Here is a 25,083-nt window from a genome sequence, read left to right as displayed (position 1 = left end):
ATAAAAGTTTTATGGTTTCACTTTCTCTATTTTTTATATCTGTAAAGAAGTGCTAGGGTGGTGCTGTCATTTAAAATTCACAAGTACAGAAATAGTGCTTATGAGTGTTCTTGGTTCGGTAAAACTTGAGAATGAAAATGATCAGTCTTCCATCCCTTGTCAATCTGATCGATATAAACTAGCTACAGATTGAACCAGAAGAAATGCAGCGCTGAATCATCTGTGATGTTTGTCAACCAATGCATATTGTCAGGAGCGCCGCCAGCTTTTCTGCCGCCCTAGGCGGCGGAAGGTCCCGTCCCGAAATGCCGCCTCCCACAGAGGCGGTGGAAGGTCCCGCTGCAGAAATACCGCCGCGGTCCCCGTCCCTCAAATTGTAGTGCCCTAGGCAACCGCCTGGGTCGCCTAATGGATTGCACCGGCCCTGCATATTGTAATTTGCCATTTACAGACTTTTTAGACATTTTTTTCATACATCTAGGGCAGAACTCCTCATACAATAATTATTGCTTCACAGTTCTTTTCATGTTTTGAAAACCATGATAAAGCCAACTTTTTATGAAAAAAATTCCTCTAACACACTATCTAAAATAGTTACACAAGTTTTGATGTTTAAGGCTCATACGTCTCTAACTTAGATCCTCTATTTCCCCTGTTGCTGTGTTTAATTCTCTTAAGAAGTGTTACATGGTCTAAAACACAATTTGTAAAGATCACAATCAATCAAACAATTCATTCTGCCAGCTGACTTGCTACTTTCTGTCAGTTTCCCATGTAGTTGAGTTCTACCCCGATATTGTTCTCCTAATCTCCTTGGCAACAAGTGTTGTGAGGCCAATGCAAAAGTATGGCCACTAAATAAGGGTATGAATTCCAGTAATATACTTTAAAGCTAATATATTACCTGAAAGGCTTCAGGGTGTTAAAAATGTGGGCTCTTACATGACTAAGCCTACTACTGTAAACTACAATTTATTCCTGTTCAATAAGACAGATTTATTTACAGACCTGGGTAGATCTATTTGGTTTTGGTTGTCAGATAGCATAGTCATTTCTACCCTTAGGATTAATATTTTTCAAGAAAATAAAAGGTTTAAAGAATCACTGGAACTAGTGGCCATCACTCTCAGGGCTACAATAATAAGGGCTTAAGTCTCAGTGATCATTCAGGTGGTTTTATTACTTGATATGCTACTAAAAGCCAATGAGACCATTCATTTTAATGCATAAATTTGTATATGTATCAAAAAACCCCAAACCCAAAACAACGCTCCCTCTCAAACCCAGACTTTGCATCTAAAATATTTGTATTTAACTAACCCCAGAGACAGGATTATTACTAATGGTGAATACTATGGCAGTTTTGTATGGACATTTCTGATTCATTTGTATTTTTCTAACTGTATATCTTCATTGTCATAGGAGCTCCAACAGCCAGGATAGGCATTTCAGTTTAAATCCGATTAAAATAAATTTAGACCTATCACATCATGGGATAGGGATGTCAGTGTCTATACTGGAATAGTGCTCAGTTCTTGGCACCTTGATATCAGAACGATATAGACAAATGGGATGGCATTCATAGAAGACCAATAAAAATGGTTGGGGGAACTACCTGACTTGAACTGCAATGAAAAATTAAGAGTATGGGGTAGTTTCACTACATTTTGACGATGGGCACATGCATGCAAACACTTATTAGGGTGTGTGCACGTATCCTTACTCACGCACTAAGTTCCAGTAAATCCTACCCTTGAACGAGAGAGCACCACTATATCAGCTCATGTGTCACCTCTCTTCCCTCCAGCTAGTGTAGGGGACACAGCCAAGGGAAAGAGGTGTGGCTACACTATCTCTATGGCCTGGCAACACCCATCAGCACTTGAGTGTTGCGGTCATAGGCAGCCAGCACAACATAAGCACTTAAATTGCACCAGGAGATTAGATGGGCACAGAATTATGTGCTTCCTCTTCTCCTTAGCTGTAAAAAGTATTGCTCTGCTACTGCTCAGAATCTGGACCTTTGTGTGCAGGAACTTGCCTATGAGGGCTACATCTACTTTTTTAAGGTTAGTGTGGCTGCAGTTAGTAGCAGAGTGGTCCTGGCATGCCATTCCTTGACCAGTTGACTGCCTAAAAGGATGTCTCAGTACACTCAGAGCTCAGAAGAGATTTCAGAGCCCTCCAAAAACAGAAGACAGTACAGGATGGTGGTAGGCTCTGATTAGTGATTTATTATTTTATTTTTGCCTGGGCCCATCAAAGCTTTTGTGAGAAGTAAAGGAGCAGCTTATTCACCGTGAAGCACTGTATTCTGTGTTAGTAAAAATATTTACTGTGAATTTGCATTTTTGTATTATGTCTGTGGTCAATTTCCTTTTACAGCTGTAAGACTGCTATACGTATCACCACAGCCAGTGACATGATCATCATCAACAACCTAGTTACACTGCTGCACATTCTCTTTTGTGAGAAGTTTGAAAAAATATATTTGAGAATAAAACTATTTAAAGAGAAATTTAGAAAATCTGTTATGAGACTAAAGCCTCTACTTTCTGTTTATGGAAGATGCTTTTGTCACAAGTGCACACACTACCTGAAATTAGCAATTCAAAAATACCTGATTCTGCATTAAAGTTTGGATCTCAGAGCCTATGACCATACTTCAAATAGTTTTGAAGTACCATTCTCTCTGCACTTACATATATTGCATCTGTACCAAGTGACCCTAATGTTCAGTATACCATTGACTGAGTTCTATCTTCAGGTATGCATGAACAGCTCACAGAAATCATAAGTTAGTCACATGTGCATTTCTGAGTGCTGAATTTGGTACCACACTGAGCATTCAGTATATGACAATATTGGCCTCAGTCTTGAAAACACTTATGGGTGTGTAAATACACTCACATAAGTAGACACAATGAAGTCAATGGGACTACTCACCTGAGTAAAATTAAACATACTTAAGTGTTTGCAGGATCAGGGCCATTATGAGTAAAGAAATATTTTGAATTAGAAGATAAATATCTTTCTATTTTTAATGCTTTAATTTTCATTATCCTAACGTAATTCTGAATAATAAAACAATTCAGCCTTATAATGAGTATAATACTTAAATGAAGAGAAAAGGTTAACATTACAGTATTTAGGGGATTCGGGGGGCTGGGGAGGAGGGGATTAAATTCACCTGCTGTGACAAGGTGATCTATCTCTATAAATCAGATAGTTTAACAGACTCCTACTCCATGCACAGGTGCAGCAAATCACTAAATGTCACCTGAGACTCAAGAAGACAGATAAAAAACAGGAACCTCAGAAGAGTCAGGCTAGCTAGGGAACAAAAAAAAAAAACTGACTAGCAAGCCTAATGTCATTTCAGAATAAGGTCTTTATGAAAACTTTTGTTGCTATGGCAATGGTATTTATACTAAATACTAAGATAGATGAACTAGAGTGCCTAGCATTAAATGAGGATATTGATATAATAGGCATCACAGAAACTTGGTGGAATGTGGATAATCAATGGGACACAGTAATACCAGGGTATAAAATATATAGTAATGAAAGTAGGTTGTGCTGGCAGGGGAGTGGCATTATATGTTAAAGGAAGCATAGAGTCAAATAAGGTAAAAATCTCAAATGAAACAAACTGCACCATAGAATCTTTATGGACATAATTTCCATGCTTGAATACAAAGAGTAGAGCAGTAGGAATATCATACTGACCACCTGAACCAGGATGGTGACAGTGATTGTGAAACACTAAGGGAGGTTGGAGAGGCTACAAAAGCAGAAAGTGCAATAATAATGGGTGACTTCAACTCTCCTCATATTAACTGGGTAAATGTCACCTTAGGGCATGATGCAGAGATAAAATTTCTAGCCACCATAAAATAGCTGCTTCCTCGAACAGCTAGGATAACATTTAACTTCTAAAAGGGGAACTATACAAAAATGAGGATGCTCATTAGATGGAAATTAAAAGGAGCTGTCACAAGGATTAAGTGCCTGCAAGCAGCACTGGGACTATTTAAAAACATCCTAATAGAGGCTCAGACTAACTGTATACCTCATATCAGAAAATACAATAACAGGACCAAAAGAGAGTCACCAGGGCTAAACAGCAGAATAATGGAGACTGGTAGAGGCAAAAAAAGGCATCCATTAAAACTTGGAAGTCAAATCATAGTAAGAATAATAGGAAGGAACACAAGCTCTAGCATATTAAGTGTAAAAGTATAATAAGGCAGGCCAAGAAATAATTTGAGAAACAACTTGCTAAAGACACAAAAACTAACAGTAAGAACATTTTTAAGTACATCAGATGCAGGAAGCCAGTCAAACAGGCAGGAAGCCTGTCAAACAGGCAGTAAGGCCACTAGATGACAAAGGAGCACTCAAGGAAGACAAGGCCATTGCAGAGAAGCTAAATTTATTCTTTGCATTGGTCTTCACTGCAGAGGATGTGGGGGTACTTTGCCCCTTCACTCCTCCCCACCCCGCTGCTCCTCCATACCTCCTCCGGTGGGGCGAGTCCCCCTCCTTGTGCTGTGCGGAGAACCAGCCCCGAGTCGGAGCGCTCAGCTCACCAGCAGCCTGACCAGCAGGCTCTTTCCTTCCCCCACTGCCCTGGCTCGGCTAGCACCCCAGAAAAGCCCAAGACCCTCCGACCCGGGGCACTGGCCAGAAGGAGCCGAGCCCTGCATGTGCCAAAGCCCCACTGGCACAGGGAAGCCTTTCCGCCCCTCAGCTAAGCTCTGGAGTGGCATGGGGGAAAAGCGATTTCCAGCCTGTACATGCCCCGACCCCAGGGAGTGAGAGGGTTCTTCCTTCCCCTGGGGACTCTCCCTTGCTGACCCACCTCTCTGGCAGGGTGTACTGAAGCTCCTGCAATCAGGTTCCCTGGGCCCTGGTGCACAATGCATCCTTAGGGCTTAACCACTTCCTGCACGCACTGTAACTGGGGTAGGGTTACCATTCGTCCGGATTTACCCGGACATGTCCTCCTTTTTGTGCTAAAAATAGCGTCCGGGGGGAATTTGTAAAGCACTCACAATGTCCGGGATTTCCCCCCTCCCCCGGAGCGGCTGGGAGGGCTGCAGGAAAGTCCCGGGCTGGACTCCGGAGCAGCTGGAGAGGAGCTCCGCCCTGCATTCTGAGCAAGTGTCTCAGCACAAAGTGCAGCCCTCCCCTTTTGCAACTGGGAGCGGTTACTGCCATGCAGCGTAGCAAAACGGGAGCGAGAGCACTTTGTGCTGATACAAGGGCAGCTCTCCCCTGCAACCCGGTCCGGGCCAGGGACCGGGTTTTGTTGTGCAGGGCCAGGGACCGGGTTTTGTTGTGCTGGGGAGCTTAGCCACGTGTCCGGCTCGCACAGAGCCCAACACCCTGTTCTGAGCAGCAGGGTAAGGGGGGCAGGAGAAGGGGCAGGGAGGTTCTGGAGGGGGCAGTCAAGAAACGGGGGGGGGGCTTTTTGGGGGGAGTGGAGAAAGTTTTGGGCAGTCAGGGTACAGGTAGGGGGTAGGGTCCTGGTGGGCAGTTGGGGGGGGGTCTTAGGAGGGGGCAGTTAGGGGACAAGGAACAGGGAGTCTTAGGTAGGGGGTGGGGTTCTGGAGGGAAGTTAGGAGCAGGGGTCCCAGGAGGGGGCAGTCAGGGGACAAGGAGCGGGGGGGTAGGGGGCTGGGAGTTCTGGGGGGGAGCTGTCAGGGGGCAAGAGTGGGGAGAGGGATCGGAGCAGTCAGGGGACAGGGAGCAGAGGGGTTTAGATGGGTTGGGAGTTCTGGGGGGGAACTGTCAGGGGGCAGGAGTGGGGAGAGGGATCGGAGCAGTCGGGACAGGGAGCAGAGGGGTTTAGATGGGTTGGGAGTTCTGGGGGGGGCTGTCAGGGGGTGGGGAGTGGTTGGATGGGGCGTGGGAGTCCCAGGGGTCTGTCTGGGGGTGGGGGTGTGGATAAAGGTTGGGGCAGTCAGGGGACAAGAGGCAGGGAGGCTTAGATAGTCCTGGGGGGCAGTTAGGGGCAGGGGTCCCAGGAGGGGGTAGTCAGGGGACAAGGAACGGGGGGAGGGTTGGGAGGTCAGGGGGGGCGGGAAGTGGGAGGGGCAGGGGCGGGGCTTCTCCCGTCCTCTTTTTTGCTCGCTGAAATATGGTAACCCTAAACTGGGGGACAGGAGGCAGACGTGTTATGTTGGTGGCCAGCAGCAGCCTGGAGGCATTCGCGGCCTTTAGACACTGTGCAGGCAGGAAGGGACAAGCTGTTTACAGCCACAAGGGTGTGGGGTGGGGAAGAAGGGGTGAAGAGATGAGCTCTGCAAAGACATGGGCTAAGTCATCCCTACCCCACCGAAGAAGCTCCTGTCCCTTCCCTCCCGCACAGTACTGAAAGGCTGCTGCTGGCCACATTCTGATGTGAACCCTGGCAGAAATGTGGAGAGGGGAGCATATGACCCTGCATGACCCCTCCCATGTGTTGCCTCAGGAAGACATGGCACCAGGTACCAGGCAGGCGGGTCTGTCCCAGGGGCCCGGCCAGAAATTGAGGGTGGAGAGAGTTGGGCAGGGAGGGTCGGGTCGGTCGGTCACGCCCCTGCGTGAGAGAGAAAGAGAGAGAGAGAGAGTGTGTGTGTGTGTGTCCTCTCCCTGTGTGAACCCTAAAGCCTTAAAGATAAGAAGGTAAATAAAAAGAATCAACTATGCAGTATTTCTTTTTAACAGGGGCTCAGTCAACTTGATGTTAATTTGAATGTTTGTACTGCATAGTTCTGATTGATTGCTGTTGCACTCGCTTGAATACCAATAATTTTACCAGATGTCCCATATTCAGCATAGGGAAATATGTTCACCCTAATTCAAACAATCAGTCTTCAAAGTCTCAAAATATAGTCCATCCACACAACCCATATTCACCCCTGGTGTCTTCTGCCAGTCCTGGGGCCTTTCTTCTGTCCTAGCTTGCTTTTTGCCGAGCAGTCACAGCAGTCCTTTCTAGCTGGAGTGATTGCTGCTCTTTCAGCAGGAACTCCCCAGTCTTCCTACGTGGAGTCCTTTTCTCCCCAGAAGAGGATCCAACATTCTCCTGGGGCCATCTATTCTCTGGTCAGGATAGGTCAGAAGGCAAACCCCTCTTTTGCTCCCTGGTCCTTCAGCTTCTCCAGCCCCTGTCTTCAGCTCTCCTTTTGGACCTCAATTTAGAACTCTCCCAGATGCTGCCCTGCCCTACTAATCAGATCCAGCTGTTCTGTCACAGAAGAATTGGATCCACTATCCTTAAAGGGACCTGCCATCCTGTGACAAATACATTTTAGCAATATTACAGTTCATATACATTTATACACCATACTGGAAATGATATTTTACTGAACATGTATGCCCAACTCCTCAAAGATATTTAGGCACCTAGCTTCCATTGATTTCAATTGAAATAGGCACCTAGTTACCTTTGAGGATCTGGGTCGTAATTACTAAATTATTAAAAACTGAAGTTTTATAGTCATGAAACTGCTTATGCAGCTAGAAATTACTTTCTTTGAAAATATAGTAGAAGTAGGCTTGCATACAGAAGAAAGAATGCCACTTTTTACCAAAAAGAACAAAAGGAATTGTTACTGTTTCTGCAAAAAGCAAGCCAAAGTCTGCACAATGCTGATCTGAAGGCTTGGATACATAGCTCAGTTATCCTACTTTGACTCCCCTCCCTCTCCTCCCCCCCCCCGCCCCAGTGGTAATTCATTGAGGAAATTAACCAGGTTTTGCAAATTCAAGACAGATTTTAGAGTTGTTTATATTGTTTTATTTTGTACGATGGGCTCTATAGTGTTAATCCGCTCAAAGAAAATGCCTTACAGTTCTACTGTAAAAGACTACAGAAATGTTAGTTCATTATTTCAGGTCCACTATTGTGTAATTAATCCAAGGAAAAATGGAGAGCAAAAACTGAGTCTAAGGTGCAAAAGTCAAGATTAGAGTTTTTCTAGACAGTTTACTTCTACACCAGGTTTCACTGAGTACCTCTTTGGAATAAGTTAATGCTCTATAGTTAAAAAGATTGCACCCTATTTAAACAAGGAAGGTTTTTGTGAACTCAAGGCACAACTTAAGTATGTCAGAATGTCACAGTTCAGTAGTCTTTAGTACCCATTTTAAGCTATGTAAATGATTTCTGATGGGGACTCTATTCAGGAGACGAATACTTGTTCTCATATTAGTTTTGTGAAGAGTGTAATAGATTAGCATTTTACAAATAATAGCTTGGTGCTCCAGTAGTATTAAATATGCCATTTGGCACTATATGCTTAACAAGACTTGCAGCTTGCTTCTTATAACTGTTCTGTTGCTGTGCAAATCAGAAGAAATAGTGACCTGCATTTTACAGTAGTGTAAAACATGCTGTATTCTATGAAGTGAAATAGAAACACATAGTATCAGGGTTGCCACACACATCCTCTACCTCAAGAAGTAGGATTTTCAAACTGTGGCCAGCATACTGCCTGTAATTCACAAATCACTAGCTGATCAGGTACACTGGCTGTGCTCCTTCTTTACAGGTGCTTCTTCAGGCACCTCGGGGTCAATAAAGAGCTTGAATGCCTGAGGGAGACAGCTATAAAGGAGAAAGAGCAAGCCTTGGGCCACTGCAACTATAAGAGAAGGAAGAGTGTGTGATGCTGCACCCCATATTCCTCACAGTGATATTATGATGATATGATTATGACATAATTATGATGTATTTTATGCAAAATAAGTCGTGTGAGGTGCCATTGGAAAAGTTATAATAAATATAATATAATATAATAATCCTATTTGTATGCATATATCACTTTTGTATCTGAAGTTATGAATATTGACTATGTATCTGTATTCCAAATGTAGTTAAACCTGGTAATGCCCACAAGACAAGATGCTTTCAATCTAGATGGTGGGTGGGGAAGGGTCTATCCAGGGTAATGGGCCATTAGGAAAAAACAATAAGCCTTAGGGGAAGCTTATCTCCCACCTGGTGATGAGCCTTCCTAAGAACACTCCAAATAGCCTGTGAGTAATGGCTGCTATGACTCTACAAGGACATGTGATCAGACCACATGATTCTGGACTCCATCTTGGGAGGCCTGAGGGCCTGAGCCCTTGACTGTTTCCTGCCCCACCAGGCTAATTCCCCAACTCACCAGACCTAAGTAGTGAGGCAGCCTGGCTCCCAGCCGCCCCAGAGAGGGATGACCCCCAACTGAACCCGTCTACATGGTTCAATGTACATAATGTTTCTAAGTAGTTTGGAGCATACATGTGAAATGAAGCACCAGGGTTTCATATGGTTTCATCATAAGTTGATGACCTAGTCCTCAGGCTTTAACTTCCAGGTGAAAAGGGGGGGGGGAAGCAAAGAAAGGAAGTAGTCAGATGGTGTGCTGTCCTACATTTCCTGTAAGCTGTGCAGCCGCGCAGCAGCCTATTTAGAGCTTAGGGAACCTGCCCAGGGACTAGCTGGGGGAGGGGTGCCCCTCCCCCAACCTGCCTTGGCCGGGGCACTCATCCTGCGGCTCAGACCTGCCTACGGCCAGGGCACCCCTACCCGGCCTGAACCCAGCTGGGGCGGCACGGCCCGAACCCAAGCAGCCTGGCTGGAACCCAAACCCGGGTGGCACAGACCAGACCCAGCTGCGGCGGCACAGCCCTGACCCAGCCAGGGTGGCCCAGCCCGGAACCAACTGTGGCGGCCCAGCCCAGACCTGCTGGAGCCCCCCTCCCCCAGCTCAAACCCAGCCCCGGCTGGACCTGCCAGGGCCGGAGGAAGGGGGCCTATCCTGCAGCCCCAGCCCCGGAGGTCCCACAGTGGGGACAGGTACCTCTCCTGCCAGCCCAGGTGATCCTGGGGGGAGTCCTCTCTCCCTGCTGGAGCACCCTCCTGCACCCCAAACCCCTCATTCCCGGCCCCACCTCAGAGCCCCCACCCCCAACCTGAGCCCCCTCCCACACTCTGAACCTCTTGGCCCCACCCCCACCACATGAATTTTGTTATGTGCACCAATATGGAGGTGATGTGTGACACATCACCTCCATATTGGTGCACATAACAAAATTCATTCCGCATATGGGTGGGAAAATTTAGAGGGAACACTGGTGCTGTCTCAAAAATGGAGCTGCATTGCACCTCAGTAGTGAATGGATACACTTCAGTGATTGGAAACTTTGTTCAACTGAGTCAAAGTGCTTTGCGGTCCAGAATGAAAAACACTCAACCAAGACAAAATGGTTCTTTTTGCCAGACACTGCACAATTTTTACCCAGATGGAAGGTGCTAATGGAATTGAAGAGGCCTGCTATAAAATGGCAAGATCCCAGCCAGATCGTGGGGTGGGAAGGATTGAAGACAAAATTCTGAAGAGTAGGGATGAGATAGAACAAGTTTGACTGGAAGCTCCCTGTGGGGAAAGTAAGTGGAGGTAGGGTGGGTGTGGGTGTGTGAGGGGGGAATCAAGAGACTAAGGGCGAATCTGAGCCTGAGGTGGGGTGGGATTTGGACGGTGGGTTTGGGGGGAGATTAGTAGGAATGTAGAGGGGAGATTTGCAGATTAGAGAAGGGGGAAATTACCCCTCCATTATAGTTTGGTCCTGGACCTTAGTCCTTAATGGTTGAGGCCCTTTTGGAGCAAGGTCTAGCTAGAATTCATTTCTCCTAGGAATCAAGGCCTGAATCCACAAAGCACGTAGGAATTGTAATTGCTGAACGTTATGACACCTAACTTTTAGGCACCTAGAAAAAACAACAGGAACTATGCTGCAATACACAAAACCTGAGTTGAACACCTAGACTCCTATGCAATGAATGGGGTGAGACAAGCACCTAAGAATGGGATCACAACAGCCACAAATACTAGGTGGGGAGCCACTTAAAATAGCCAGTGGGAGATGCCAACGGTGTGTCCTTAACCCTGCCACTCTCATGGAGAGAAATGCCTATGTCCAGGCAGCAAGGAAGCCTCTCTCTGTTAGCTATCCGCGAATGGAAGCCCATCTCCTGAAGTCAAGCAGCTTAGGCGCCTAAGTAGTTTCTTGTGGGAATGACTTAGACACCTGCCTTGCTCTGCACAAAACAGCCGAAGCAGGAAGCACTGACCTTCTAACGGTTAGCCCAGTGCTTAGAGTGCTCACCTGGGATGTGGAATACCCAGGTTCAATTCCCCACTCTGCCTAAGGGGGACAAATGATTTGAACAGGGTTCTCCCTCCTCTTAGGAGCGTACTGTAACCTCTGGGCTATTCTGATGTGGGGCTCCCTCAATCTCTCCTGTTTAAGCTGTTCCACTGCAGATAAATAATGAGTGATTGGAACAAACCGATTAGACCTAGGGGACAGACAGAATCTAACTCTGTTAGACTGGCGGTTAGGGCACCCACCTGGGACTAATGAGGTCCAGCTGTCAGCTGCTCCCTCCAGGACCCACAGCTCATAAGGTAGGTCAGTTTTTTTCCTTCCTTTCAGGGAGGCTAATGTCTTCCTCTCCTTGCAAATTACTTATTACATTATTGCTGGGGTGGGGTACCTACACTCTGTCACACATGTATTGCTTGCATATACCCCAACATTGTTCAGCAGGGTCACAGAATCAGAAGTCATACTTTAAGAAGCTGGGAAATAGTATACAAAACTAACACTGAAGATTCAGCTTTAGCCAAAATAAAGATTTCAAATCTAGTTCTTGTATGCAAATTATGGATTTTTTTCAAGGTCTCTATTTGTCCCATCCCAATTTGCTTTTCAGTGCTGATATGTTGAAAGGTTCCACTGCAGGATGTATTAAAAAACAGCTATCTTCTCTGATCTCCAAATGATTTCTTTGTAGGTGATTGATCTGAATTTCACATCTGAAACTGAAAGGGTCAGATGTCTGCTATCATTATGACAAGAAACCAGCCATCACAGAGATTTAGTTTGCATTACTCCCCTATTTATTGAGCTAGCTACAACCTGTCTTTAAAACTTCCATTTGCTAAATGACTTAAGCCATCAAATATGTTAAAATGTCATTTATGTGAACACTAAATTTCAAGATGAGATAGTTAATGACTAATCTCAATAAATCTCCAACACCGTTCTTGCCTGGACAGTATTATGGCTGAATTCATAGATTCCAAGGCCAAAAGGGGCCATTGTGATCATCTAGTCTGACCGTCTGTATAACATAGGCCATAAACATGCCCAAAATAATTCCTAGAGCATGTCTTTTAGAAAAACATCCGATTGTGATTGATGGAGAATCTTCAAAAAAGAACTAGATAAGTTCATGGAGGGGAGGGGAGGTCCATGAATGGCTATTAGTCGGGATGGGCAGGGATGGTGTTCCTAGCCTCTGTTTGCCAGAAGCTGGGAATGGGCAACAGGGCATGGATCACTTGATGAGTGCCTGTTTTGTTCATTCCCTCTGGGGCACCTGGCATTGGCCACTGTCAGAAGACATGATACTGGGCTAGATCGATCTTTGGTCTGACTCAGTACAGCTATACTTATGTCCTTAATCCACCACGACTCTTGGTAAACTTTTTCAATGGTTTATTACCCTCAGTGTTAAAAATGTACATCTTATTTATAATCTGAATTGTCTAGCTTCAACTTCCAGCCATTGGGTCATGTTATACTTTTCTATGTGAGACTGAAGAGTCCACAATTAAATATTTGTTCCCCATGTATATATTTACAGTCTGTGATCAAGTCATCCCTTAAGCTTCTATTTGCTAATCTAAATAAACTGAGCTCTTTGAGTCTATCGCTCTAATCCTTTAATCATTCTCCTGGCTCTTTTCTGAACCCGCTCCAATTTATCAAAATCCTTCTTGAATTGCGGGCACCAGAATTGGACACAGTATTTTAGCAGTGGTCACACCAGTGCCAAATATAGAAATAAAATAACCTTTCTACACCTACTCAAGATTCCCCTGTTTATGCCTTCCAGGATCATATTAGCCATTTTGGCCCACACCTTTACACAGGGAGCTCACGTTCAGCTGATTATCCATCAAAACCCCAAAATCTTTTTCAGAGTCACTCTTTCCCAGGATACAGGTCCCCATTCTGTAAATATGGCCTACATTCTTTGTTCCTAGATGCATACATTTACATTTAGCCATATTCAAATGTAATTCAGGCTCCAAGCAAGATGTCTATGCAGCCTTCAGTATTACAAAATCTGTACAGGCCTGATTTAGCCTGAGATCAAGATATATATATATATATATATATATATATATGTGTGTGTGTGTGTGTGTGTGTGTGTGTGTGTGTGTGTGTGTGTGTGTGTGTGTGTGTGTGTGCTTCTGGGCCTGTATCTATATCTGATGAGAAAACCTTTAAGAAGAATATTAAGTAAGACTATAACCAAGCCACATTACCAAAGCACAGGCATGGAGGTACCAAGTAACTGTTCCTCACCATGTATATTTCTATTGTATCATATCATGCGATTTCTAGACTAGTAACCATTTCTCTATACCATAGACATTTTTAATGCAATCAAACAGAAATTATTAAAGCAAGAGTCTTTACCTGTTAACAGCACATCTACCAGTATATCTTCAGTGGTAGGATTTTTGAAGGATATGATGATGGAAGAATGACGACCAATACAAGTACTTATGCTAGCTGGTTCCATTGGCTGAGGGATAAGGCCAACCCCAGACAGATGAAATATCCACTCATTAAGCTGTAGGCAAAAGAAAAACGTTGATATTAGGGGAAAAAAACAGTCTCCACATTGAACATTGTATATCTTACTGAAGCTCACTTGTTTCTCATTTTCTGTTGGTCCGGTTGTATACTAGTGGAAGAAATATTGTCCAACGTTTTCTTTATTTTTCTCCCTTTACGCTCAGTTTTTATCTATTCTAATCATTGATCTCTTGGAAGAAATAGATCCAATGGTCTAAAAGATTAATGTAAAGAAGGACACATTGTGAATATAGTGGCAAGAAGTCCAGAGGAAGAATACAGATAACTGATATATAAGGGATAACAGAAGAACCACACAAAAAAACTAACACTGTGACACTAAATGTCAGAAAGGATTTTAAAGACCAGAGATACATGTATAAAAACAAATATGAAATATATTAAATACATCAACAGCATGGAGACTAAGAGAACAGGGAGTCAAAAGAGCAATTAAGGAGGATAAAGACGTTGCAGATAAATGATTTATTTGCATCAGTCTTCATTACATAGGATGTTATGGGAGATACCTGCACCAGACCTATTCTTTGCAAGTAATAAGATTGAGCACTGATAACGATCAAAGTGTACAAAGAGAAGATCCTCAGATAAAATGAGAAATTAAATAGCAAAAGGACTGGATGGTCCAAGAGTTCTGAAGGAACTTAAGAATGAAGTGGCTGAGTTAACAAAATTATACACAATTTCCTGAAAATGGGACTTGAGGGCAATAGTTGTACCTAACTTTTTTTTTAAAAGGTAGTGGGGTGAAACTGGCAGTTACAGACCTCAATACTTCTGCAATGTCTAAATGGTTACAAATAATTAAAAACAGAATTATAAAATGCCTAGATTAACATGAGACGAGGGAAAGAAACAAATCACCATTGCTTCCGTAAAGGAAAATTCTTTGAGTGTGTCAACAAAATACGTGGATAAAAAAAAGAAGCAGATGAAATAATGTATCTGTATTTTTGAAAAACCTTTGCAAAGTCCCTCGCCTGAGCCTATTAATGCAACTCAGTAGTTATGAGGTAAAAAAAGAAAGAGTAGGAGTAAATGATCAACTTTTCACACGACAAAATGTTAACATCAGGATGCTTTCTATTTTTGTATTAGAAACTGTACTGTTTAATATATTTATTAGTTAACTAGAAAAGGGGGTGAATAGCAAGGTGGCAACATTTGCAGATGACAAAAAAATTATTTACATTAGTCAAGACTGGAAAAGACAGTCATGAACTTCTTAAGTACCTAACCAAGCTACATGAATAGGTAGCATGATGACAGATGAAATTCACTGTTGACAAATGCAATAATTATCTCACAATTATTGCAAGGAACCGTTTGAGTTATTTGTACATATACATTATGGGGTTTTAAATGTACAATAACCACTCAGGAAAAAGATATGGACCTCACTGGGGACAGCTCAATGAGTACTGCTTAATGTGCAGTGGTGGACAAAACCAAACTATTGTAAAGGATTTACAAGGTATGGAATAGAAAATAAAGAATGAAAATATCACACAGTCATATAAATCACTGGTACACCATGATCTGGAGTTCTGTGGTTAGTTCTGGACACTCTATCTGAATAAAGATATAACAGAAAGAGTGGGGGATGGGGTGACAAACACATGGAAATATTTTATATAAAGTGAAATTGAAAAGATTGGGTCTGTTTAGAGAGGAGACAAATAAAAGGGAACTTGGGAGTTACACTGAATACAGAAAGAAGGTACATTGGGTGCCCTTATTTATCCTTTATAAGCAATGGGACATTCAATTAAATTGAAAAGAAAAAGAAAATTAAAGCCTATTAAAGGAAAGTTTTTTTGTACATGACATAATTAACCTGTGGAACCCAATGTCACAGATAATCATTGGGGCCAAGAATTTAGTAGGATTCAAAAAAGGATTAGATCTTTATATAGAGATGTGAAGAACAACCATAGTTACATAAATTAGAATATAAAAAAATGATTTGTTTTCACTTTAATAAGGTATATAAATCCCCTTTCCAATCCAAGGCATAATTTCCACTATTAGAACAAAAGTTAGGGAGAAAATCCCCTATGTGGTCAGGTTACTTCACAATTGTGCAACTCATACAGGCTACTCTCAGAGACAGCATAATGGATTAGATAGACCACTGGTCTAATCCAGTACAAAAGTTCCCGTATTCCTATACCTAAAAGATAAATGCTTTATTAGACACATCAGGTCAAGTTCATCCCTGGTGTAATTCCACTATCCAGAATGAATATAGTTTATTTCCTTTGAATTTAGTAAACTACTTCCCTTCATCCTCACATCATAAGACAAAATATCCACATGAAGGTGGAGGAAAAGGCAAATAAAACAATTATTTCCTGCCAAGTTTAGAATAAATCATAAGGTAGAAAAACTTTAATAGCTGGGGTAACTCAGGTGTAGAATCAGATTGGACTGTGTGGAAGTGATGATGAAGATGGAATCAAAATTTACTTAGATATTGCTGACAAATATAATACAGCTCTGTTTCAGTTATAAATCTGTGAACACCATTCTCAGACTCTGACAAGAAGGCAGGAATGATCATTAAAAAGATTTTGTTGCAATTTGGGAGAGTACCCAGATCAGTTTTTGGGGGAGCTTCTTTGCAATCACAGAAGAAACTGACTGGAAGGTTCCAAAAGCAGCAGTTATAATGAACATGTGACATGCAACATCCATTAGGGTGTCATGCTCCGTCACTGCCCAAGGGGCTAAAAATCTTCAACAGGTTGAAGGAGTATTGACAGTCTCACACTAAGGAGCTGAGACACAACAGCCTGAATTCTGGCAGATGATATACTTGGAGAAGCAGATGTGCTATACATCAATTTAACCGTTTCTCAGCTGGTTTAGCCCAGCTGTAATGTGAACCCAAGCCTGGTAAACTAGATATTGTAATTGATGTCCTGCTCTACTGTGAATCCAGGCCTGGTAAACTAGCTATCATGGTAGATATATACCCCAGGTTTACTTAAACTATCAGTAAAGGAGAAGGTACCCTTTTAATGCAGCTGTACAGAGGGAGTAGCCTATAAAGTTAGCTGTTAATAAAGATGTATCTGATAGAAAATAAATCAGTTTCCTGGTAGTCCTATTTTTGCAATTTTGCTCACTCAATTTGAAATGTTTAAAGATAAACCATGCTGTCTTAGAAGGAAAAGGGCTAAGTTTTCATAGATTTTTTTTTATTGCCTCTATTTTTGTGTTTTCGGCTGGAGACACTTTGGACCTGATGTTTTGAAGTGCTGAGCACCCTCAGAAAAAACATCCTCAAGGTGTTTCAAGTTGGGCAGCCAAAAAAATGAAGCATCCAAAATTAGAGGCCAATTTTGTAAAAAGTTAGACCAAAAAAAAAAAAATCTAGTGTTAAAAGAAAAGGTTTGGCTTGCATGTGAAATGGAAATCTAACAGGATGAAGAATATGCACTGCCCACTGCAGCATATCAGGAGGAAAGAACTAAAAAAATAACCCTAAGCAAAGAATATTTGACAAGATCTATTGCAAAGCCCTGCTTCTCTCCTATGCTGCTTAGCACTATTAGCCTCGCTCCATTACATATGGATGTTGCTGGTATGCTAGGAGAACAAGATGATAGAAATATATTAACACTCTGGGCATGCATTATATTCAAGCTGGCATTTCAGTTGTGCTATCCCAACAAAAATAATTTTAGGTTTCAAAAACTATAGTAAAGTGATTAAAACCTAAACTTGGATTTTTATTTTGAAGAGCTCGTCACACAGCTCTAAACCAGAAACAAATCAAGCATATAACAGCCCATAGCAGCTTCTCTCAATTCAGTAAAGAGGCAGAATCAAAAAAGTTAAGGTATATCCTATAACTACTGTCATTAGTTGATTTTAGATTACACAGCTATGGCATGGTTTACAGTGTCAGTTCAGATGCATTTAATCAGTGAAATCAAGAAAGGAAAATCAATGCAAATTTGTTTAGGTTAAAAAGTTGTTCTAGGATTCAGATATTAGAAAAGAACCACCTTAGATTTGTGCAAATACATAATATCTTTTTAAATGCAATAATTAGCATCCTGGAATCATCTGGCATCAATTTGGTAAGGTGTGTAGCAGTGAAAGTGAACAGAATAAAAAAAAGAAAGATCCATATGGTTCAGGGATGAAAAGGGCATTGAAAAAAATTACAAAGGTAAGAGCAACAGATTGAAAAGGTTGAGAGGGCCTGGACAAAGCAACTGAAAGGATGAGATAAAGTTCAGCTGCAGATAAAAATTTGGAGATTTGCCATTATTTGAAAGGAGATGCACTGGATGAGAAAAATCAAGTGTCAGGGCTCAATTTGTTCCTGAAAGGTTTAAGTGAATTATTTACTTGCTTTATTGCTTCTGTATCTGATGAAGAATTAAACTTTTAATGTATAGACCAGGGTTCTGAGAGCTATTAGGATTCAGAAAAAGATAATGGCATTTTGTCCTCTTGAACTCCTCCTTGGTCATATACCACTTATACCAGAAATGCTGGCTCCTTGCTTTTATTCTTAATAAATATTAAAGAGGAGGGGGACTCTAAAAATGCATACTTTGCAACCACCACCTACAGGTAATCTGTCCGCTAGGCATTCTGATATCAGAAAAAAAATGGGCTATATCACTTTCTTACTCCTTTTTTCTTGTAGAAGAGACAAGTTCTGCTTTTGCAGTATTACTGAGAATCATGCTAGAGACATTTCCCTAGCATTCAACTGAGGTAATTTTCAAGTCAACAGCCCATTAGGATATTTGACAGCCCAACAAGAACAAAGAGAGGAAATTACATACATTTGGAAAGCAAACATTTCACTCAAGCACAACTCATGTGCTGACATTATGGCACTTGTGTCATAATATCAGTTCTGCTCTTTGTCTCCAGCTGCAATTTTTAGTAAGCTAGTAGGTCAAGGAGATGACTCATGCTTCTCCAGTTAGTTGCTTCTCTTTAAAGATTCAGGAAACACAAAGGAAAAATGCTAAAATTTTTAACACATCAAATATAAAGAAGATTAGTTTCAAGTTAAATTAAAGGATGACAATTCTTTCAAGTACATGAGTATTTTAAATGAAGATAAACATTAATATGTGGGGCTTATTTATGATAATACTGTACAAAAGGAACTATTAAGTTAATTTCAGAGCAGGAAGACTATTTCAGTAATGAATAATTTGGGATAACCTGGTAATTACTAAGCAAATTAGAAATACTAATGCATATTCTAGTTCTCTGCACATCAACCAACAGCATTAATTCTATCTAAAATTGTAGATATGTTGAAAGCTGAGCAAAGCTAAGGCTAAAACAAATTATTCATCATGTGCATCTAAGTCGATTATTTTTGCACTGGCTGTATGATTAAGGATCCAAAAATCTGATTTTAAATTGTCCTTTGGACTGAAACTTTTATTTATAACTATATTTGAAAATACTGTATTATCTGATTTCATAGTGCTTTGGACACTAAATATAGCATCATACCTGTGGACATGTGAAGGTGATTGATGCCATGTGATTGGCTCTTCCCAGGGCAGAAGGACAGAACTGAACAGGTACTTCAGTAGTGGAATGAGGAGCCACCATCAGCTGTGCAAACACACAAAGAAAGCAAAAGAGAGGGGAAAAATCAATACTTTTTTTGAGTTAGTTCCTTTTTTGTGCTTTTTATCGACACTGTTGATGTTTATTTGATTAATGTGTTCCACTGTACACATTCTCCACTCAGCATGCACAGTCTGGTACGACTGATAAAATGTACCGCAGTAAACAGTATTTAGTGGCAGTCACAGCACGTTTATTCCCCAAATACTAACAATGTGGTATTACTGACTGCTAAAAAGGAAGCTAAGTTTGATTTCTTAAAATACCAATGGAAGGTATATGATTTTTATTTCTGATCACATTGCTACTCTTTAGTTTAGTTTATTTTTTTCACATCAATGTGATACTAAAAATGTTAGTACATTGAAATCAAAAGAAACAAACTGACTTTAAGGGGAATATATAGTATGTTTATACGTGCCTCTCCTCTCACATACACTCACACAGTAAATGTAGTTGCTTCTGAACTACACTAGTGTGATTCACAATTGCATAGGAAAAAGCCAGGTGCGCCCAGCTACATTGTGATAATACAAGTGTTCTGAAGCTCAAGGCAAACAGAGCACGTGTCACACTATCAGTGCTTTTGCCCATATAAATCAGGTGGGCAAAATCACTGATTTCACAATTGCTACATCATTTTTTAAAATGAAATAAAATATTAGTACTTGTTCATATCTAAACAGACAGTTTTAATGCATTTTACTGTGTGATAATACAGAACAAAACTGATCAATATCGTGCAAGTTGGCATCATTTAATAAAATGTAATACTATTTAAAACTAACAAAGATCAAAACATTACATTACAACAGCTGGCACTGACAAACCCCTGTGCCAAAATGGCTGTCAAGCCTGAAAGATTAGTAACAGGCAGTGAACAAGAATTACTAGACTATCAGTTTTTGTGCACTATAGTTAATGATCTTGTCACAGTGTCCATGGCAGACCCCAATTTTTAGAAGTTTATAACCAAATAGGGCTTGCGGTCTTGTATTCCTTGCACATCCAAATCTCCAAATGATGTCAATGGGAGCTTGATTTGAGTGAGGAATGGAGGTTTGGGCCCAGATGTAATTGACAAAGGGTTGAAACTTGACATGCCCTGGGTTTGGTTTTTTGTGACAAGTTTTTTTTAAATTATGTTTTTAAAAGTAACAATAGAAGTTTATTGTTCTGGATACATTAATTCTAATCCTATATTTTAGACAAAATATTTTATTTTTATAAGTGTTATTTTGCCATTTCTATTATATTAAAATAAAATATTGTTGAAAACTAAACGTTGGTGTATAGACCAGAATGTGCAATGTTCTCAGTAACATGAAAATAGATAGTTACACAACAGGATTAATAAACGGGAATGTTTTGCAATTACAGTTCTCTAAGGTATTACAGAGATCCACAGCCCTGGGTCTTCTGATTTCAAGAATTAACTGGCAAGCATTAGCATTACATTTCCAAAACTAGAAACTGCAAAGATCACACTAGAATATAATCCCGTTTTCAGTCACTAAAAGCATTCTGAAACTTTCACATATTAGGTTGAAATTTTCCAGGACTAGACTCTGCCCAAAAATAAAATTATCTGGACAATTTGAGTAAAAATGCTTCAGCCATTTTTGAATGAGAGGAGAGTGAAAAACATCTTCCATTATTAAAAAAAAAATCTTGGAACCATTTCTGAAAAGAACAAACAACAAAATGGCTGGTGGTAAAAAGGTAGAACCTGGCCTGGAAAGAGTTGTTAGTGATGGTGTCAAACAGTTTTTAAAACAAATTAGGACAGTTCATTTAAAAAAAAAATCTACCTTATCAAACCACTGAAGTTGAATAATTAATCATTTAAAAACCAGTTAAGTCACAAACTAATGATGACTTGTATGCACAACTTGTCCTTTTGTATGTATTATGCAGTGTTGTCTGGTGGACAGAGCACTTGACTGGGACTCAAGAGATCCTGATTCTATTTCCAACTCAACTGCTGGTTGCCCTTGCGCAAATCAGTTTATCTCTGTGCCTCAGTTTCTCTCTCTGTAAAAGAGGGATGATGATACTGACCTCCTTTGCAAAGCACTTTAAGATTGACTGATGAAAAGTGCTATATAAAACCTTGGTACTATTATTAATTACATGGTCATATATTATTTCCCAAAAATATAGTACAATATTTTTTTCTACAGCCCTTTAAGCTGCAGCAAGATTTAAGTTACTCAGTGAGAAAGCCAGGGCCTAGAGGCCAAAAGGGAGGGTTGCAGAAGGGAAAACAAATAACAGGAGGGCATAAGATGTAGACATGAAGGCTATAACTTCAGTCTGCAGAGCCTGAGACAGGTGGTATTCCCCACAGTGCCACCATGAGGCCATGCAGAGACACAGCAAGGGAGTACTATGGAGAGTAGTTGCCACAGGAAGTGCTGCCTAAGAGACCCAGAGTGAAAGACAGTGGCCCTCTGATTGGCCAAGCACCCTATTTAACCCTGGGGCCTTCCAAGGAAGTTGTCTGGGCAACCCCACACATAGGCCTTCTGTAAAGCCAGACTTTTCTTGATCTCCTGATCTCTGTCTCTGATGCCAGCCTGAATCTGACCCCGATTCCTGCCTCCTGATTCTAATATGATACTGTCTCCAATCTCCAGCCTGACTCTGATCCTGGCTCTTGCCTCCTGATTCTATCTCTGGTCTCAGATCCCGGGCTAACTCGGATCCTGATCCTTGCTTACGGAACCTGGCTCTTGCGACTCCTCCAACTCCTGCCGGCAACTACCATCCCCAGTGGACAGTCTTCAGCCCAGCTGTGACTGGTAGAACACACCGCCTATGCCTCGCCCCAGTGCCTTACAGAATAAGTGGATGCTTACCCAAGCATACCAGACTCTACAACTTTAATCTATATCTTCCTAAACCCTCTTGTTAATTGCTTTTCCTGATTAACTCTTTTCTTCCCTGGCATGTAAATTACCCCTTTCCAACTGAGACTCCCTTTGACTCAGTTAAACTGATATCCATGACCCTAAGGATGGAAATTACAATCTAAATTCCTGATTCTGCTCCTCCATATGCAGACATGTCTACTTGGGCTTAAGCAGATGAAGTATAGACCAAATAGGAGGAGGGATGCAACAGAAAAGCAACCTGATTGAACAGTTACGCTTATTACACACCCTGTTGGTTCTGTGGTGGTGTGTGGGTGTATTGTAATGTGATCTAAATTAGCATAAACTGAGGCATGAGAAAAGGGGTGGATAATTAGTAGTGCAAGGCTAAGTTGAAGTACTGAGTTCTAAGGAGGAACCTGGAGGAAGATAGTGAGGTTGATGGAATGGTATAGTAATAACAGTATATTATAGCCACACAGCTACAACATTGTATGCTTATTATTGTTTGTACAATTTTTCTTTCAAAAATTTTGTGCATGGTGTAATTTTGACAGGGGAAGTCCCCGCAAAATCTGGATTAGACCAGAGGAACTAGACTAAAACCAGTGGAGAGACTTCAAGTCTCATTGGATTATACAAAGGATAATCCAAGAAAGAAAATGTGTTGAATGCTACAGAGAAGAAAGGATGCTAGCTAGGATTAAGCAAACAGTTAGGAGTCATTATTACTGAAGTGTACATTATAGTGGCATAGGTACGTATGGAGTTTTATATAGAGAATGGGATTTGGTCTCATTTTACAATCTAGGTTAGATACACCACGACATGGCACAATGCACGTCAGAAGAGAATTACCAGGTTGCTAGTGCACAGTATGCATCAGGGGCTGGTTTAATTTATCCTGTGCTTTTCATATCTGTTGTATCCTCTTCAGGGCAGAGATGGTCTTTCTGTGAGTGTCTGTAAGGTGTCCAGCACAATAGGGCCCTGATCCCTGACTGAGGCCTCTATGTACTATTATACTACTACTACTGGTGACAGGGGAACACCATGGAAAAATACTTTATTAATAGGTCTTCTCCATTTAATATAAGCCCAGAGAAACCTTCTTTGCACCAGTGCCACTAGGGGAAGAGAGATATCTGAGAAAAGCTTTCTCCCTGCTAGAGCACTATTACATAGAAAGGGGAGCCTGGAGGAAAGCCACCTCCCACACACCAGTCTTTGTTTCCATATGTCTCACTGGTGGAAAAGACAGGGATGCAGGATTTCTCTGTGTGGCTCATCTGCCACGCTGAGTCCTGCACAAGTCTGAGTAGCTCATTTTTCTTAGTAGGCATAGTGAGGTGCTGAGCATGCTCAGTGCACACGGCATTCTTAGGGTGTTTGAGACCCCTCATGAATTTCTAGAGGCAGGTTAGCTTCTACGCAGCTTGTGTGCCTCAAAGGGCTTTGTAGAACACCTAACAACCATATTAGCATGGCTGAAAAAACCTATTGATCGAAATTAAAAGGTCAGGTAATAGTTGGACTTCTCAAAATAAGACAGACTACGTTATATAAAATTAAAAACTTAAATTCATATATCTATAGTATGTATAAATACAAGATCTACCATTCTTGGGAAAGAATATTATTTACAGATGAAAGTGGACTAGAATCCTCTGGTCAATAAAAACATGAGTAGGCATATTGTTATCAGACAACAAAAAATTCACTACCATAACAATGAAACAAAACAACAGAGTAGAATCATTTAGTCTGACTGCCTGCTCTTGAAACAGAGATGTGATTTTATTTATTTAATATTATAGGAGATCTCTTCTAACATTGATTTTATTTCGGGTGCTATAATATGGTACTATACCAGGAAATTAATCTCATTTGAAATACAAAGCTATATATAAATTACAATGGATTGGCTTTCTATTGCAGAGAAAATGATAAATAGCAATAGGATCTATAACTAAAATAATCATTAAACAGGATGGCTTTAAAAAGGACTAAATTTTGCTCACTTCAGATAGTAATATGTGCCGAAGATACTCTTTCATTTCATTCACATAAAAGCTACAGAGATAACAAGTGGCTTCTGGAGATCTTCACAAGAGAAACTAGTGGAAAAGAGCCTCAAGAAATCTAAAGACTGCTTCTATGAAAACACAAAACTTTATTATGAAGCAATTAGAACTGCTACATACACTGCATGTGTGACACATACCCAGAAAAGCAAGGGAATTAAAAGTTAAGCCACCTAGCAGTACATACTTGCTACTCCTCCACCCACAAGCACACAACGTACCATTACCATAACTACAGTACACCATAGTTTACACCTTTAACTCTACCTCCCTTTTCTGAACACAGCCCTTATCCGATATTTTTTTTCTCTACACTAGCAGTCGTAAATGTTTGATGTAGTAATTGGTTGTGATAGGAGACAGTTTTTGGCAAAGGGCTGCTTGTAAAAGGAAGGTTAAAAGGGTCCAATGGAAGGCTGGCCCCACTAAGGGGCAGACAAACTTGTGGGGTGTAGTGTGTTTGTGCTAAAATTGTAGTACAAAAACTTCTTCACAAAGAAGTTTGTGTGTTAGCTTCCTAGTTTATTTATATTCTTAAATGAGCGAATAAGTCAGAAGACTCATAGACTTTAAGGTCAGAAGGGACCATTATGATCTTCTAGTCTGACCTCCTGCACAATGCAGGCCACAGAATTTCACCCACCCACTCCTGTAACAAACCCCTGACCTATGTCTGAGCTATTGAAGTCCTCAACCTGTGGTTTACAGACTTCAAGGGGCAGAGAATCCTCCAGCAAGTGACCCGTGCCCCTTGCTGCAGAGGAAGGTGAAAAAGCCCCAGGGCC

General features: G+C 41.3%; 1 protein-coding gene across 1 annotated transcript in view; it reads right to left on the bottom strand.

Annotated features, from left to right (window-relative positions):
* CFAP47 (cilia and flagella associated protein 47) overlaps nt 1–25,083 on the bottom strand; it is a 643,784-nt gene that overhangs the window by 142,787 nt on the left and 475,914 nt on the right. Inside the window, exons 55-56 of the mRNA XM_054005907.1 lie at nt 19,219–19,323; nt 13,534–13,690 (exon numbers count right to left, since the gene is read on the bottom strand). Of these exons, the coding sequence (XP_053861882.1) occupies nt 13,534–13,690; nt 19,219–19,323 (262 nt within the window). The remainder of the gene's footprint in view (nt 1–13,533; nt 13,691–19,218; nt 19,324–25,083) is intronic.

The sequence above is a fragment of the Malaclemys terrapin genome, chromosome 1 (assembly GCF_027887155.1).
Source record: "Malaclemys terrapin pileata isolate rMalTer1 chromosome 1, rMalTer1.hap1, whole genome shotgun sequence".
Classification (NCBI taxonomy): domain Eukaryota; kingdom Metazoa; phylum Chordata; order Testudines; family Emydidae; genus Malaclemys; species Malaclemys terrapin.
Note: the sequence above shows the minus strand (reverse complement) of the source record. Positions and strands in the feature narration are given on the sequence as shown.